Source organism: Ambystoma mexicanum, chromosome 6q, assembly GCF_040938575.1.
Source record: "Ambystoma mexicanum isolate Mex_15411 chromosome 6q, UKY_AmexF1_1, whole genome shotgun sequence".
NCBI lineage: Eukaryota > Metazoa > Chordata > Amphibia > Caudata > Ambystomatidae > Ambystoma > Ambystoma mexicanum.
The window spans coordinates 1,527,723,792-1,527,742,287 of NC_090937.1; the positions used below are offsets into that span (position 1 = coordinate 1,527,723,792).

At 41.1% G+C, this 18,496-nt stretch overlaps 1 protein-coding gene across 3 annotated transcripts in view; it reads right to left on the minus strand.

Annotated features, from left to right (window-relative positions):
- The window catches only part of PANK2 (pantothenate kinase 2), a 58,366-nt gene that overhangs the window by 10,682 nt on the left and 29,188 nt on the right, over positions 1-18,496 (minus strand). Inside the window, exons 2-4 of one of the 3 annotated variants that reach the window (XM_069632221.1) lie at positions 11,249-11,601; positions 10,133-10,386; positions 9,825-10,001 (exon numbers count right to left, since the gene is read on the minus strand). In XM_069632221.1, the coding sequence (XP_069488322.1) occupies positions 9,825-10,001; positions 10,133-10,386; positions 11,249-11,601 (784 nt within the window). Of the gene's footprint in view, positions 1-9,824; positions 10,002-10,132; positions 10,387-11,248; positions 11,602-18,496 lie in introns of those variants that run through there. The other 2 variants (XM_069632222.1, XM_069632223.1) reach the window with 2 other exon arrangements.

Sequence of the window (18,496 nt, forward strand, 5' to 3'; positions counted from 1 at the left end):
CCGTCAGCCATGTCCTCCCATCTGTTGCTGGCACAGAGGTCCAGTTAGAAAGAAGCTAAGCTAAACCCAATAATGATGGCTTGTGCATTGGCATTCGGCAATTGGCAGGCACAGACCTATACCCAGAAACTTGCATCAATTTCCAGCTATTGACGTCATTTGGCCAGGTAATAGCATTATGACAGGGCGTGGCAAATCCCACCCCTACACAATATCCAAAATAGGTGACTTTGCCATTGCTTGTTCAATTATGACATTAAAATAGATGTTCTTGAGTCTTAGAGTATACAACATAAAATAAAGTGTAAAAACGTGTGTTCCTGATCTATGTCGGATTTATAGTTACGCTGAGGTACATCCTTTGATTTATCCCCCTACAACATACAATCCCACACCATGATTCGGTCTATATTTAGAGTTGAAACTCAAAACCAAGGTGGTCCACAAAATGTACGCTGGGGATGTCACCATAGTAACTTAAAGCCATTTGGATCTGGTCTACCAAAGAAAACAAATATGCATGTAAAATCTATTTTCGCATACATACGTTATCTCTTCCTAAATATCACAATGCAATTTACATTTCCTTTCGTGTGTTGCCGCTTATCAGCATGTGTTTTTAAATATAGAACTACTAAAAAAAAATTAAAGTAAATCCAAACCTTTATAGTGAAAGAAAAACGTCCTCCACATATGAAATATTTCCTTCAAGAAAGCAATTAGATCTAAAGACAAAAAAGCTCTCCCATTCATTCATCTTAACCACAGGGCATCAGAAGGCACCCAAATTCCGGAACGTATAACTTTCTCAAACTGCCGTTGACGTCTATGGACAAGCGAAGTACATTCTAAGATCAAGCGAGCAACGTCTCTTCCGGATTAGTTTTACAAAAATGTTATTCAACGGGGATTTTAAAGACGAGGGCCTATCATTTCTAACATGTGTAGTATATTAAAACAAAATCTAGAACTAATATCTGAGAGGACGAAGGAAATTTCAAAATATTAAGCCATTGGTTAACGTAAAACAGGGCAATCATTGGAGCAGTTTTGATTTAGCAACATGAAACTTTAATCACTACTGAAATAGAATTACAGCCGGAAGAGAAAGAAACCCTGCCTCCATTGGCTGTAATTGTAAACATTGTCAATTTAGGATCTGTAAATTAAGGTCTTGGTACCCGATGATACAGAAGACATTTTTTTATCCTCCAAGAAAGAGAAAACAGACGGTGAAGGAGAAAAAAAAAAAAAAAAAAAAAAAAAAAAAAAAAAAAAAAAACCACTTGGCTATATAGAGTCGCTCACGAGTCCCAGAAAATCTTTTGTCTGTGGAAGTACACATCCAAAACCAGAAACAAGAGAGAAGAAATTCTGCAAACTTCCATTGTGAATTATTAAACATCTCGGTTTATGAAGATATCATGGACCAGGCCTCTGAGGGTTCACCACCAAAATCAGATTTTTTGCTGTTGAGACAGGATAAAATCAAGAGGAAATCATGATGAGAAAAAATAGTCGAGAATCAGCTGGTCATCTAACATTGGAGGAAAAACTGAAACATGTCTGTGGGTGTTGGTGGTCTCGTGCAGAAGGGATGTGACCCAGCAGTTCGGGCTGGACTGCTCCTTCTGGGGTGGGACCAAGCCGATTTGCATATGGTCTTTCCCTTTTTGTAATGCTTGGCAGGAGAAGAACTATAGTCCGGAGGTTACCCAGAGCTATGCCAGAGGTTACGATTTATTCTAAAACGTTCCAGCCATCAACTCTTACTTTGCTATTGGAGGAAAAATGCCTTCGGTCTGATATGCTATTTAAAAATGGAGATCCTTAGATAATTCCTCTCATGTGGGGGTGGGGGGGTGCGAAGAACAGGAATGTACAGTTGGGCTTCACTTGCAGTCAGACTGGTTTTCAAAAAACGGAGGAGAGCAGAGAGCGCAGCAGCTAGTTTTTACCATCCTCCAATTGACAGAGGTATTATAAAACTAAAAAGGGTTAAATCTCTACAGTTCCAGCAACATCGTGTCTTGCTAAAGGGGGTGGGGGAGATAGATAAACATTCAGGTACCTAAATAGTTTGATGGAAGAGGTTGCAGGTCTATTTTGATTTTGGAGAGGATATGGTCAATGGACCAATATTAAAATCGTAGCAATGTTTTGGGAATGCTTCATCATGTTCCTAAATTATGAGCAATAGACTTGTGATATAGCAGCAGTGGAGTTTTTTTGTGATAATCAGTTAGATCGTGTTCTTTTGCATTGTTATTTGATCAAGAGGAGATTGTTGATGTGATCAGGGGGCTGAGCAATTCAAAAGCGCTGGGACCAGATTCTGCATAATTTTGTTTGCACGAGTGAGAGAGAAAACTCATGGAAGTCAGCTGTAGTAGTGCTGATTTTCAAGAAGGGCAATAGAGCTGATCCTAAGAACTATTGCCCTATTTGATGTTTTGGGTAAGATCTTTGCCACCCTGCTCTTAGCCTCTTAAAGAAGTGGGTGATGTCATCGGGACATGAGGATTGTAGACAAACAGGCTTTGTGAAAGAGGTTGGGTGCAGTCTGAATTTATTGGATTCATATTTTTAAACTCATGGTTCTAAAGGAAGGGTCTAAGATCCTCATATTCTTTATCGATCTTGCACAGGCTTTTGATAGAGATATACTATGGAACTAAACACTAGTGTGGGACTGCCTTCCAAACAAGCAGCTGTACCATCAATACGAGCAAGTATGAAACAAACTGGCTTGCTCTCAAAGACGATCCCCCACATACCGAGTGAAACCGGGATGCCCATTGATGCTAGCCCGGTTTACCCTATTTACCAAGTATACATTATTTGATAGCATAATAAAAGAAATTAGGGTGCCGAATATCCTTCCTAAATATAAGTCCATATCATTGTGACCTTTATGAGAGTCCGCATGAATTTGTTTCACACAAGAGAAGTTTTAAATATATGCAAATGTTGGTGTGTAGATCGTACAATAGCGCAAAACACGAAGCATTTAATACTTCACTTCCCAGCCTCGAGGAGGTTATATCCAAGCAATCTCAAAATTGAAACCCAGTCAATAATGAGTGCATCTGAATGGTGGCATATTTGTGCTGTGGGGGGAGGGGGGGGGGGATTTAAATTCATATTTGCACCAAGATATTTTTCTAGAGTGTGATGTTAAAATGGGGAAATTGCTGGGTTTGTATTGATGTAATTGGTATATTTTATGATATTTGAAAGAATGCAATTTAAGAGATTTCAATTTAATTGTATCGTTTGTAATAAACCAGATACCAATGTAGCTACATGTTCCCCGTTTTCAATAGTGTTACGTTCCCCTTATGTTCTTTTTAGAATCCCTGGATTGTCTGACAGTACATATATCAAATTCACATTTAGTTATAGACTCCCGCCTGCCATAAATTCCCTTCATTACTAATTTCTAACAATTCAAGGCCATACAATTTAAAATCAAAGGTTGCAAGAAAAAAAACTATGTCTGGCAAGTATTTTTTATTTGAACTGTAAGCATTGGTTTTGCCAAGCAATTGGTCTTTCACCAACGCCAGCAGTTTTTTTATTCGCCATTACAAACCCCAAGCAAATTATTTTATATACCTTGTTATTAAAATGGCAGGTACATTTTTCATGTTTGCACTCGCTCTTAGTGATAATTTGGAAATCACCCCTATCAAATTGAAAACCATGGACCTTTATAAAATCACCAAAACATGTTAAACTTCTTTGCAGAGATTGGACTTATAGGGATGGAATCAAAAAGAATTATGTCATCCGCGTAGCCCAACATCACCACAGGACTGGAGTCCATTTTCAAAAAATAAAATAAAAAATAAAAAAATTATAATAAAAGAATAGGCTTAGTTAGTACTTCTTGAATATCAGACATGTAAAGACAGGGTGCCAGCATGCACCACTGACAAACCTCATTTTTAATTTCTTCTGCAAGAGATCCTCCAGCAACATCTAAACTTATCTGAAAGCTATTGTCTCAATGGATAGCAGGAGCATATTTAATAGGCCAAATGGTATTTTTCATGCAGATTCAGAAATGAGTTTAGCTTGTATACAAATTTGGACTGCTGCAGAATTGGTCAAGAGACCCGGATGTCCCTTTTAACCAGTAATTTGATTATCCGTTGGGTTGCTTTTATAGAATTCCTTATTTTGTGTTGTTTAAACCAGTTTTTATGGATCACTCTAGCCCTCATGGTTTTCCCTATTGTTAATTCGGCAATTATATCCCTTTCTCCATTCCTTTATTTATATTTAAAAAAAAATACTGGCCTATATATTAAAAAAAAAAAAAAAAAAAAAAAAAAAAAGGACGTGAATGACAATTATTCTTGGATGCAGTATCAGTAATACTATTTCTGACTCATTAAAATACTCAGGGGAACATCTAAACAACCTTTCAGAGACTCCCTAGGATCTCCCAAATCATTCAAACAGTGATTTAAAATGTATTACTGTCAAATGAGCCATTTGCAGAGCTGCAATCTACAATTATCAAAAGAGTAATTACATTTCAAAACAAAGATAGCGTGGTCACTCTTTGAAGATTTAAATCACTTTCAGTAACTGCTTTATCAACCATATAATAAATGTAGTCCATTGTCGAGTGTGAAAATAATATGGATTGAGTTGGTTGACCAGGACAGTCTCTCCAAACATTGATTAGTTCTTATTAAAATCTTATTCAATTATATAGATTAGGGAAAATTTAAAATATCCTGCACATGGGGGATGCTTTTGTAGTTCATTCCAATAAAATTAAGTTATCCAAATCACTTCTGACCACATCCTTATACTAAAAACCTCAGATTGCAATATAAATTCAGCAATAAAATATATTCTTATATTGAACACCATGACCTCCAACTAGTAACCCTATTAACATAAAAGGGGATTTGAAATTAACTAGTGGTAGCGTGGCACCCAAATTTGTTTTAACATGAGATCCCCAAAGGGCCTAGCTGTCTTGCCTTCATTTGCTTTCCGAACTCATGGTTCATGCGTGTCTCCAACTCTATACAACATATTCACCAAACCTTGTTCGATGATCTGGACCTTCTGGGTATCACCTACACTAACTATGCAGATGACAAAAAAGATTCTCCTCCCGCATTCTGGGGATCATGGCAAGGACTTGGCGCTGGTGAATAGGATCCATCTCATCATTCAGACATGGATGGCCACTCACGGTCTCTGCCTGAATGACAACAAGACAGAATTGATAATTTTAGACACCCCCTCTAACATCACTAAACTAGGTCATGAATATGCATCATTCATTAGTGATGGATAGTCTCCAAGGAGGTAAAAACCTTGGGTTTCTACCTGGACGCAACTATGTCCTTCAATAAACAAGTGAAATCCTTGGCCTCTACTAAAGCCTACACCTGCAAGCTTATCAGAGCTGGCAAGCCTTTCATCTCAAACGACAGCTGCATCATCTTGGCTAGAGCATTAATTCTCTCTAGATTAGATTACTGCAATGCTCTCTCTAGTGGCGCCAATAAAGCTAGCATCCAAAGAATACAAATACTACAAAACAACGCTCTTAGAGCTGCTCTAGGCATCAACAGAAGAGCACACATGACCTCCACCAGACGTCAATATAAATGGCTGTCCACACATGACAAGATACAGCTACAAATCGTCTCCTTGACACAAAGCATTAAACAATGCTGCCCCTAGTTACTTAACTGACAAATTGATGAGAAGAACATCCAACAGGCCTACTAGAGTTATTAATATGAATTGTCTTGTGGTTCCCGAGATTCAAACTTACCAAGATTGGCGGCAACAGTTTCCCAGTGAACTCTCCTTGCCCCACGAGCTAAGAGCTGACCAACCTTATCTACACTTAATTATATCACCTGACTGAAGGCTAGCGTGTATTGAGACAATTGCACACACTACGCTACCCATCACTGTAATTTATTGTACTTTATCGTTGGAACTAACTGTATTGGAATTTTATTTTATCTGAATGTTCATATCTACAATCTGTCTTGTATTTAACCCCACCTGTACATTTATTATGTCATATTGTTATCCATTTTGGAACTTGTAAGCCTTGCACCTTCTTATTGCTGCGCCCGGTTTCCTCTGGGTCTGGTGCGCATTAGAAATGCGCACCAAACAAAACAATCTATGATAGGCTAACAACCATGTTTCCTGTAAGTCCTCTGAGAAAATAAATATCACATTTTCCAAAGGCCTCCAAATATCCACAGAGGAAGCTTACTGAAGCCTCTAGAATTCCACTTAAGAAAAGGGAATCTTATTTATGTCTTGGGCAGGAACCCCTTTGGACAGGCAAGGCTGCAGTAACCCACAACCAGTCTTTCTGGGTGCAATAACAGTCAATATCTTGGTAGACCATCCTGGGATTGGCAGATACTGCACAAATTGATCAACGGCGAATTCGCCACATATAAATGTGGGGGGGGGGGGTGTTTTAAGTAATTAAGCAGCAAAATCTACCTGTTCTTATTTGACCAATTAGATTTGATGGAATTACCCTGAACTGACCCGCCCGAGACCTGAACTATTTAACCCATCATATTTAAACTCATAGAAGCAAACATATCCATCCAGTTTCAGTACGAAGGGTATCTATTTTTTACTAAAAAACATTGGGTAAATAACAGTCATAGCCACACTGTAAAAGAGCTTCATGCATCTCCTGCACAAGATTGAATACCAAACTAGAATAAAACTGCACTATAACTAAGCGACAGCTCCTCTTAAAATTCAATGCATTTTTAATCTTCGAAGTTAGAGCCCACAAGGACAATATATAAGAAAAAAGTTCTGTCCCTGCTTCGCGTCTGCATTTGGCCTTGGCAAACCAACTCTCGCCCCCGCACACACAGTTGTGATTGCCAAATCTTCCAGACGAGAGTCTGACGACCCCCCTCTATAACAATCTGTTTTGAGGTTGGTCCTGTTCCTTTCCTCTGTGAGGGAATGAAGGTCTAACGATCTGTGACAACACTTATGAAATCTATTAGTCGAGCCTACAACGGCCACATCCTGTTCCTCATTGCGGTAGAAGATTGTAACTCCCATTAGTCTGTTTTTTTGGGGATTACCGAGATGACTGAGGGAGAAAAGTTATGTTTTCAAAAATAAATGTCCCCGGCCCCTTCAGTTAACTTGCTACACCCCGCCCTTTTATTTATCCCTCTGCAGCTCACATCGCTGTGTGTCGCCGACTCGCTTAGTTCCTGTAACGCCATTTCCCTTCACTTCCGTGATCGGGAACCAGCGCCGCAGGGACTTTTTAAAAACTTTATTCTTTGGGAAGCGGCAGACACCTCTGCAACCGCCCCACCATCCCCTCAAGGCCACTACAGTGAACACGGGTGCGGAGGGTGCAGGGGGGGGGGGGCGAGACTCCCCTGATCTTCGTGCTCAATGAATTGCTCCGAATGGGAGACTCGAAATCGAAATTCTCAGCTATATATAATTTTCGTATAGCCGAAATGCGACAAACTCTCATTCATTTTTTTTTTCTTCTAAATAATTCTTAGGATTCCGTTTTTCTCTCGCCACCACTCCCTATTTTTCACATTCATTGTGAAAAATCCTCTAAAATGGTTCGGATTTATTTTTCTTCTTAATATTGAAAAACCTAGTCCATGATTTGGTGGAGACTGGAATTGCTAAAATAGTCCTTGGGCTATCTGCCTCTGCATCAAGAGGAGGAATTTGTATTTTTCTTCCTCCATTTTTTCCCCCGAAAAAAATCTGACTTTTCCCAATACACCCTCCATTGGTGGTTTGATTAGACTGGTTTGTGATGCCTTCTTAGAAATAATCTAGATCCGGTTAGCTGTTTATAGATATGGGTTACATTTAATGAAGGAATGTTCATAACAATATGAAATCAAAATAAAAGGAGTGTGTGACGAATCTGAGGATGTCATCCCTTCTCCCCTAGGGGGCAGAGCTCAGCTTTACTGATTTACTTATATAGCACCAGAAACCTTCAGGCATCAGGGCACACAGACACGAAGGACATTTATTAGACGGGACTGAACTTTTTATGTGGTATTCTCAGGAGAATGGTAGGTGGTGCTAGTTAACCCCTTTAAACAGTAACATTTTTAATTGGTCGTTGAAACGGTTCATATTATTTTTTTCCAGCCGGAGTTTGCTTGGAAGCCTATTCCAAATCTGTTCTGCCCTAGTCGGGAAAGCTCAACCTGATTCTCCAGCCGTTCTGAATCGGAGCAATTCAATTATTCCCAAAGTGGCCGATTTTAGCGCCTGGGTGGGGACCCAAGGAAATGTACGGGTCTTTGGATACTTAAGCCCGACCATAAAGAGACTTATGGACGATATTAGCTGCTTTGAAGTTATTCCGGGCCACAATAGGCAGCCAGTGTAGTAATTTCCCCTCTGTGGAGATCTGCTCCCTTCTCGGGATGCCCTTAATGATTATGACTGAGTGGTGGTTTTGGAAAGTTTGCAATCACTGGGTACATTTATTTTTAGCCACAATCGGCAGGAAATTGCAGTACTTACAACTTCCTTGCATCCGCGACTTCAATTTATTATAGTAAATAGCCCAATAGTGTTCATAGCAATCTGTTACTTAATGATACCACAAATTCACGAATTGATCTTAGCCTACATGTGTTTCAGAACATAGGGCATGAAAGTAACTATCCTATGGTGAGCTTCTTTAGGGATATTTCCTTTCGTTCATATTACAGCTGGTGTCTGGCAGCCAGCCATGTTGGAAAGGAATTTGGAAACATTAGTTGGTGTTAAATGAAAATTAATACTACAGCAATATATTGAACACAGTAGCTATGCATAAAATTAATTCATGAAATCATGAATACTGCATCAATTAAAATGAAGAAATACAGTGACATCAAAAAAGTTTCATTTTAAACATCAGGAAGTTAGATGTCACAGGACAGATTTGTGGGAGCGCATTTAAGAAAATCATTATGGCACTGGAGATGCTGTGTATGCGAAAATGGCAGCGGGATGAGAAAAGAAAAAACAGAAAGGGGAGAGAATTCTGAAAACGTTCGGGCCCGATGTGTGGTAGAAAGAGAGGGATTTCAGGGAAGTTAAAGGCAGAACACAGCCAATCAGTGTATTTTGGCGAGTACATAAAATGGTGGCAGGGTACCTATGATAAATATTTTGTATAGAAATAAATTAAATCGCATGGGAAAAAAACTTGGAAAAAATACTACATTAGTATACTTGTGTCCGAGTAGTTATCCAAGTAATATCCAGTGTATATTAACTTGTATAGCACATTGGAGTTGGAGTGGTGGCGTTCGGATCAAAACACATTTTTATTACAGATTTAAACATACATCTGACTTAAGTTTCCCCAAGCAGGTGGTGTGGAGATGCTACTATAAGCTACATTTCCCAGGGACCTCCTGCCCTGACTGTGCCATCAAATGAGAGTTGCATTATTCAGGGACTCCTTGGAAATGGTTTTCTAGGAATCGTACCCAATGATTGTGTGGGTGAAAAAAAACCCAGTTGTATTTTCACTATTGGCAAGCTCTAATTAAAAAAAAAAAATAATAAAATAAAATAAAAAAGGGGGCGTGGGGTTGACCAAAGCCTTCAAACCCCCACCCTCCACTTACTTTTATGGCTCATGATTTATGATGAAACTGATGACCGGCAAAATCCTACCTTTGGATGTTGGCACAATGATATTCTTACAGAAAATGGGACATGGCAATTTGCACAAAAGGTAAGCAATTTTCATTTAAAATTTAAAACAATCTGCGATTAAAAAGCTTGCATACCTTGATGCTACAGCGTAGCCTGGCAATCCAAAGCGGTCATAGTCTCCCCCATAAATATCTCGCACCAGTTTATCGACTTTAGTGCTGTCTCCGTTGGATGCCATTTCAAGAGCTTCTTCAAATGTTGAACAGCCAGTAAGCAGACAGCACAAGCCAAAGAACGTGCCTCCCCCAAGACTAAAAGAAACATGAACGTAGCAAAATTAGAACATTCAAGCAACAAAAACAACAGTTTCTGCACTAACACCTGCATTTCACCTATGGCTTTATAGGACGAGTAACACGATTGTAAAATCTAGAGCCCTTACCTAGTCCCAGTTACCCGCTTATAATTGTCTTTGGAATACACAGCCAAGAAGCTAACCCCTGAGCCAATATTCACCAGCAGAAGAGGGTATGGGTTCTCCAGGTTGTAAGCTATCTTCCGACACCCAACAGGGTCTTTTGGGTTTTCAAGGTAGTAACATTGAGACTGTCCATTGAAGCCAATAGAATCGATGTACAAGACACCTTTGATCAAGCAGTCCAGTTCATCTAGTTTGTGCAGCTGAAGATCACTGACCTATTTACGGGGAGAAAATACAAGTTATTGTACAGAAACCCCACACATTTCACAAAGCAAATGTGCTACCTACGTTCACATGCTGCTATAGATTAGCCTAGTATTACAGTTTACAAGAGATCAGAGACAGGAGTTTACTGTAAATTAAAATAATCTCCTACACACTCACGTTTTAGATGATGGAAAAAGAATGACTTCTCTTTAATAAGACCCCAAACAAGATGTTTTTCAAATGCATACATTTCTCTAATTATATCTTGGGCTAGTTATTCCATTTCTTTAAATCCCAGTAGGCTTTACTAATGGTACATGGACTAGAAGGCAGTTTGACGCTTATCCAAAGGACTCGGCCCCACCTTATTTGTCGACAACTATTATGAGGTGGACAGGGTTCCCCCTTTTTCCAAGAGGTCTCGAAAATATTTGGCTAGAACAGTGCCAAAATAGAAAGCAGGAAGTACTTTAATAAAAAAAAACAAAAAGTAAATCTAGCTTAGTTTGGAAGAAAGAAAAGTGACGATTGATTTTTAATACGAATTTCAGGAAACTTAACAGTTGCTAACTAGCATAGAGCAATGTTCTTCAAATACCCTCCAAATTCACCCATAATGCCCCCTACTACAGACAAACGACCCTCAGACAAGGGCTAAATATAGAGACCCCTCAGGTGGTAGGAGCTCCATCAACCTCCCAGGCAAAATGGCTGGTGTCTGAAAAGATTTTCACTTAAATGGTTGGGGGTAGGGACGGTAACCAGAGTTGGATTAGGAAACATAGGTTAATATTTAGGAAAATAACAGAAAGTGATGAAAAGCTTATTTTTCCCAAACAAGTATCACAATTACAAGCTGAAGACGCATACTGTGAGAAAATCCTCTTCAAATTTGTAGGCTCCACCTCCTGTGGCACACAAGGATGTGTGAAGGCTTGAGAAATGTTTGTCTCTGGCCATCTGGAGAAAGGTAGGCATGTCATGGGTCGGAAAACGGATAAAGTGGAGGTTTCCTTTTCGCCCGAACATTGTTAAGTCCTTCAGTTCAAGATGCACATCCCGAATACCTGTAAGCCCATACGCTACATTGGAGGTCAAATACTTTCGGATGGTCTTCAGGTTGTCCACCTCCTCTTGCTCTTCCTCTGCCGTGATATCTTTTGGTTCAAAGTAGACCAGCTTAACCAGAGTCCCTCCAATATCCAAGCCAAACCAGGGAAAAGCTAAAAAACACAAAACAGTGTATTTCTCATAATGGAACAATGACATTTGGCAGTTGAACACGTTGATACTAGCACGTATTTGCTTCTCCAAGTCTAAAAGTTAATAATGTAGGATGGAAGCACAGAAAGATGAGACCAGTAACAAGGCCATACCCCGGCCCCAGTGTAGAGCACCCAAGTAAGAGGAGAGAAAATCAATTAAAAAAGGATGTACTTCCCACAAAAATAAACACACACGAGTCATATTAAGCAGTTAACACTTGCTCAGAGGTCTGGGATTTAATGACTCAACTACTTTTCCTTGAAGGGTTGTGCGGGGCATATAAACGTTCTATATCTTTAACTTTGCTTGCAAAGCATGATTTTAGAGTACAGACATCCAGTAAGTAAACTCAATTACTGCTTTAATATTGTGCAACATTATAAAGGTTTAGCGCCCCTTCCTAAACAAAAATGACTGAATATATAAACGAGGCGCAAAAATGGCAAATTGACATTAGACAACTCTTTAGAGACTTAGAGCTAGGTAGAGGTCTAGGCCAGGGTGCAAAACGCATTGGCTAGTGAAACTGGACCCAGCGAGTAAGAAATGGTGTGCTATGTTTTATGTATGGAATTGAGGTTGCAAGTGAGTAGGCTATGACTTGGTTGGCTCTAGCAGAGATAATGTGTGGGGTTTTGAGGGGGAGAGGGGCAGGAAAAGTGGGATACCTAAAAAAGTATGCATTGTTTATACACATGTTTTTTTAAACGCAATTGCACCCCAAAACATAATAGCTGCATAATATTCAAATGTATAGCACTGTACCATCAACGGGCATAGTACTTTCATAAACAGTTCCCCAGTTAGCGTTCAGTTAGTTCACAATGTGCCAACCTGGCATCTTTTATAGTTGATCAAATCACTGTGCAAGCATGGGTACAAACACACCCCCACAATGTTCGTTCCACAGAAAAAGCAAACTACAGTTTACTAGACAGATATGCTGGCCCTAGAGAAGACACAATTTCTACATACTGCAATATATATATGCAACTACTTCGGATCAACCACAGGCAACGGTGATTCTCTGTGCCTGAGCAATCTCTCCTTGCTATCGAATATTTAATTCGACATGCTTATTGGGGATCTAGCCAAGATCCTCCCCTCAACCACACCACAATTCGCACAGATTATGCCAACATTGACAAGAGGGATCATAAACTGACGGTCACATGGAGGGCAAACACAAAGATTCTGATGTTGATAGATCCCCAGTCATGTAGAGTAAGGTGGGAGGTCAGTGTAGCCTGTGGACGGGGATGCATTTAAATATGGTTCTTGCTAAGACACCCACTCAGGGAGGAATCCGGATCCTACGCTTAGAAACCACTCGCTGGTATTAAGTGTCTTATAAATTAACAATTGAAATAAATAAACATCACGTGGCCTATTGGAGGGGGGAGGGGTGGTCCTAATCACAGACCATGTCACCCAGTATTAATAGGACAGGGTGAGAAGCTCAGTGCCAATTAATTTCATGGATGTGGGTGTCCTGATGTTGATGGCTTGCTTTTCTCTAAACTGGAAACAGCACAGCTGAGAAAAACTTAGGGTGGCGGTGTGGAAGGGAAGAAAAGCATGCATGGAGGTAGTGCACACAGTATTATTATATTATTACACATGAAATTTGTCTAAATAGTGATTGCAGAAAGAGCGTCAAGCACAGCATTCTCATTTCAAATAATAAAACAGAGTGCTACTACTGCGAAACTCTTGGAAACGGAACAAAGCTAAAACGGATCCAAAAAAATATATTCTCAAAGAAAACTGCAACACACACAGCCTGCCTGACCATCGGTAGTAAGTAGAAAGGTTAATGTAACGAAGGCTACGTTTTACACACATTGAAGACTAGCTCAGAGGGAATCAGGGAGACGTAAGCATTTTCTGTTACCACTTAAAATTCAATGGGATGGACACGGATGTTGTTCAAATGGGCGGATTAAATTTGATGTTGGGCAAGTCAGGCTTGCTTCAACACCTGCTTTTCAACGTTTCCGACAAAATTCATTTTAAACCCTTGCATCGTCTCGGCAAAATAATGTAAATGATTCGAAAACATTGAAAGAAAGTCGTTAATAAAGCCTAAGATGTTCTACTTCATACAAAAGTTAGTCTTAAAGAGGGTTTAAAGTGTAGTTTTCAATAGACCATTAAGTTTAAGCGCTGGGCAAGAAAAGAGAAAAATTGCTGCTTGCAATGAAAGTCACCTCCGTGGCGAGATTTTGATTCCATCAACCATAGCACAAGACGCATGCCACCTTCACATTTTTACACCAGGGCGAAGAAACATCCTGCCCCTAACAAAGAAACAGCATGTCACAAGGTAGAAACAGCATGTTCATTATTAAACAAGATTCAGCCTAACAGACCTGCAACCACCCACTGCTGTCAAGCCATCAGATTGGGTCCATATAGACGGAAAGTGACTCCCAGCCGTTGAGCCAGTCTTACCCCAAGGCTCTCATCTGTGCCCGTCTTTGCCCACATTGAAACCATCTGGCCAGGGAAGAACATCGAGCCTCCAGCATTTCCAGCATGCCTGCACTCATTCCAGTGATCATTTGAAGATGGCCGACGAAGAAAACAACAAGATTCGACTTGGGCCTAACAGCCCTGCAGCGAGTGACCACTGCCGAGGCATCCGATTGGCTCCCTGTAGAAGGAAAGGACTCGGAGCCAGAAGGCAGAGCCAGCCTTACCCCAAGGCTTCACACTAAGGCTCTCCTCTGTGCCTGTCTTTGCCTGTCTGGCCTCTGGATAGGGTCCCAAGCATGTACTTGATGCCTGCCCTGCTGCAAGGCTGTGGTGCCTGCTGCTCTTACTCGTCTCAGCGTGTCTCTGCATGGCTTCACATACTTCAGCACCAGAGTTCACCATCATAACTTTTGCCTTCTCGCTGCCTTCAATGTTGCACTGACAATACTAAAACAATCTTTTCATTATCATCGTCACCGTATGCAACTATCTTCATCACCTTAAAGGGTAAGACGAACACGGATTCTTCTCTCGTTCCCGATACGCCACTTTGCATGGTCCTACAATGTCTGCCTATCCGCCTCCGTCCCTGTTACTCGGACGGCCCCCTTCAAGGCCTACTAACCATCAGCTCACCTTTTGCACATAACTCAACCATGCCCATTCTTCGCCATTACGGCACCTTGCTACACTCCCTTTCCTCCCACCCTCTTTGATGTCATACACTGAATCCTCTCCTCCCACACTATGATACTGCTACCTTGCCACCCAATTGTATTACGTGATGCAGGCTTCCCCTCGCCCCTTTTACCCTCCCATGCCTCACTCTACCAACACCATCTGGCGCCTCACACCATGGTGCCGCTGTAACTGTTGTAGTCGGCATCCCAATGATATAACTGTATACGTAACCGCCCACCAACTCTGAAACCTTTACCAGAATGTGTGCCTTCCTGTCTCCAGCACTTTTAATCCCGATGCATCCCCTCACGCCATGAGGCGTGGCATTGCAGGTCTGTGTGCTTAACTAATTGTGTTATTGTTCTTGGGACACAGGTATCCTCCATTGACTTTCATCACCTAGTTAGGCCTATATCATGTCGCATCATACATATGTGTAACTGTACACATTTGTCTTGGAGGATAGCTCATGGGCAACGCGCTTGCTTTGGAAGCAAGACAAGGTGGAACAACACTGGTTCGATCACCGGGTCAGCGCTTAGAAACCTCTGGGTATTAAGCATGTTATAAATAACCTATCATATCATACATTTGATGACACTTTGTATGAAGCACTGGGAGTGCCTCTGGGAGCCACATTACAACGCTATAGTATGAAAGGCCGACAACAGTAAATAGAGAGCCACCTGGGGTTGAGCACTCTTGACAGCTGGTAGAGGACAGAGTAACATGAAGAAAGTACAGGGATTGTGCCGAGGGTATACCCGCAATGTAACACTGCCACAATGCATTTTTTAAAAGTTAAAAGTTTAAACAAAAAAAAGTTTACATTGGCCAAACGGCAGAACACCAGGTTATGAAAGCATTCGTCTCCACCAACCGTGGGTAAATGAACCAGGGATGATAAAGTGGGTGACATCTGAAAAAGGCATAAGGGTGCTTAGAGCACAATATGCAGAGGATGAGGGTTCTTAATCCCTGTGAGATGAATTTCTGGATGCAATTTTGACGTCACCTGATTTGATGCCACTCCCCCCCCCCCCCTCATGGTGGGCGAGCTGAGACAGGCAACTGTGAAGTATGCTGGGAACTGTACAGCTAGTGTCCGTTTAGCACAATTAGCACAAAGGCTGTGGCATAACGTTTAAGCTTAAAGGAATGGTCCGGTCAAAAAAATTTTATTGGCCCTACGGGTCGGCCATGTGTTTTTAAGCCTAAGTCGCTCGATTTTAGAATTTCCTATGGACCTTACCCGAGTTTTCGTCCATTAAACACGCGAAAACAGGAAGTAGGGCGCCGCCATTTTGTGATAATCCTATCACTGGCCGCATCGCTCTGGCTGATCTGCTTTTGCGGCACTAAATCATATCCCCCGGCCCTGAGCCTGACATTATCAAAACATTCATATTCCCCGCCTCTCTCCGTGACGTTACTTTGCTGCGTAGGCAAACGCGCCCAGTCGTCTTCTACGCGACTTCACACAGAACCCAGAACCCAACACAGATCAACTCACAACACAGCGCGCCACAATTCGGAGTATGAAACTGTACTTTCAAATCAAACAGCAACACAGTACATTTGGTAAAGTACATTTATTAACATTAAATGTTTATAGAATATTCAGCAATTGGCATATCAAATCGGAAAGTGATTTTTTTTTCTTTTCTCTCTATCCGCAAATCCTGTTCCGTTTTATCGCGAGTCACGCGCTGTTTCTTTATGGTACACACGGTGTTGGTTTTCGTTAAAAGAAGCACTTTGGTCGCACGGTGAACCGCAAGGCTGGTCCATCAACTAGGCACTAGGCCAGCGTAAAGGTTGATATGTTGCTTCTAGCCGCTAGTACCGCGTAAGGGCATATGGCCGCTTGGCAATCGTCCCATAAGATCGTCAAAGTGGTGCAGTTGTTTACGATAAGCTGCAGCTGGCGGTTGAAAAAACCATCTGCTGGGGTCTGAAACTGGTGGCAATAGCAGTAGGGTACGATATACCCGTTTTGAAAACATAAAAATTATAATTAGTCTCGCCAGCCGATCTTTATTAATATTATTCATTTTATTTATTACGGCCGATCTGAAACTATTTGCTTTCAAGGATAGTGCAATGGAATATGTTCGGCTCTAAAATCAATGTGAAAACTAACAAAATAAATCGAGGTTAACACACAATGAGAAACGACTGTTTGTCTACACGCATGTGGAATGTGGACCTGAATGCCCATGTGCCCGGTACAAAGACGATCCCACAAACGTTTTACTTGCTCTTCATTCATTCATCCATTCATTAATTCTTCATTCCGGTATAAAAGCGTCTAAAGAGTTAGTTACATTATATTTGCAATTTCCATTGTGTCTCTGCGTAATGCAGTCCGTAAATCGCACTGCTCTTGAGAACGGTTTTTCGTATACTGAACTAACATGAAACTAGTTTCAGCATTTTTTGCCTCATCGTCTTTTACGTTATTGCACCCCTCCTTCAAATGAAGTCCTTTCGGCATGGTCCCTGTCTCTCAAGGTCAAAAAACAATAGAACCTTATACTACCAGTGCGAGTTGTGGGCCTCTTCAGGCCGCCAGCTCAAAATCAAAGCCGCTGACCTTCACTCTAAATGAGCATACATTCTTCCTTTGAAAACATCCCGTGTAAAGCCATCTTTGAGAACTTCGAATCCATCTATGTACTAGGCCTCAATGTGCAAATGCAAACTGGCTTCTCTCCCATCTGCAACGGCTCACTTGGCGCGTTCTGAGGCCCCCAATTTTGTCCTCGTTGTCCGCGAGCTTTGCAGCCCTAGAGAACCATAACTATGGAGACATTGACTTTTTGGAGGAAGGTCAGGGAAAGTATAACGTACCCGAGGAGTTGAGTTGAAAGTGAGATTTATTGTTTGTTTTATTATTTGCAATACGCAAGCCTCCCCTCGGTTAACAGTGCGCAGCATTTACATGAGATTGCGAAACTTAGTTACAGCAACAAAAATATATACATACACATATTGACAAGGTCAGCGATATGAGGTGAATAGAGAGAGAAGTCAAAGATGACACCCAGGTTGTTCGTCACCCAGGATGGTGAAGGGAGGGGTTAGGGTTAGCATACTTTGTATGTACACTGTACAATAAAATTTATTTACAAAAAGACAATCATATTACAACTATTTAAACCGGGATTTGTACTTCACAACCAGCTCTGCTTTGGGTGGACATGGCACAGTGGCAATGTATCAGTGCTCTGCACAGAAAACATTCAAAATTCCATATCTGTGCTTCTAGAGTACAGCAACAATAAGGCTTTTTACAAAGTCGAAGTCCATTTCCTCATAGACTGGTTTGATCACCCATTGCTTACTTCTTTTAGAAAACACCTTAGTGTAGCGAGGCATCCTTACATTATGCGTAGTCCTAGATTGTTCATGGCAGAGATTCTCGTTATGGGCCAAGACCGCAAGTAGAGTCCTATGTTTCATGCCCTGTATGATGAAATGCAAACGCTTTGGCCTGTACTTTATACAAGGTTCCACAATACTCCATATTGTGGAACACCTCCAAACCTCCTGTGTGACAGAATTCTGTCAGTCCCCTCAAATCTCTTGATAGTGTTTTATCGAAAACAATCTTCTCAGTGGCTTTGTGTGTCGGTGAAGATGGAATCAACCACTTCTTCTTCCTTGCCTCCTCTGGGGACAAAGGGCCAT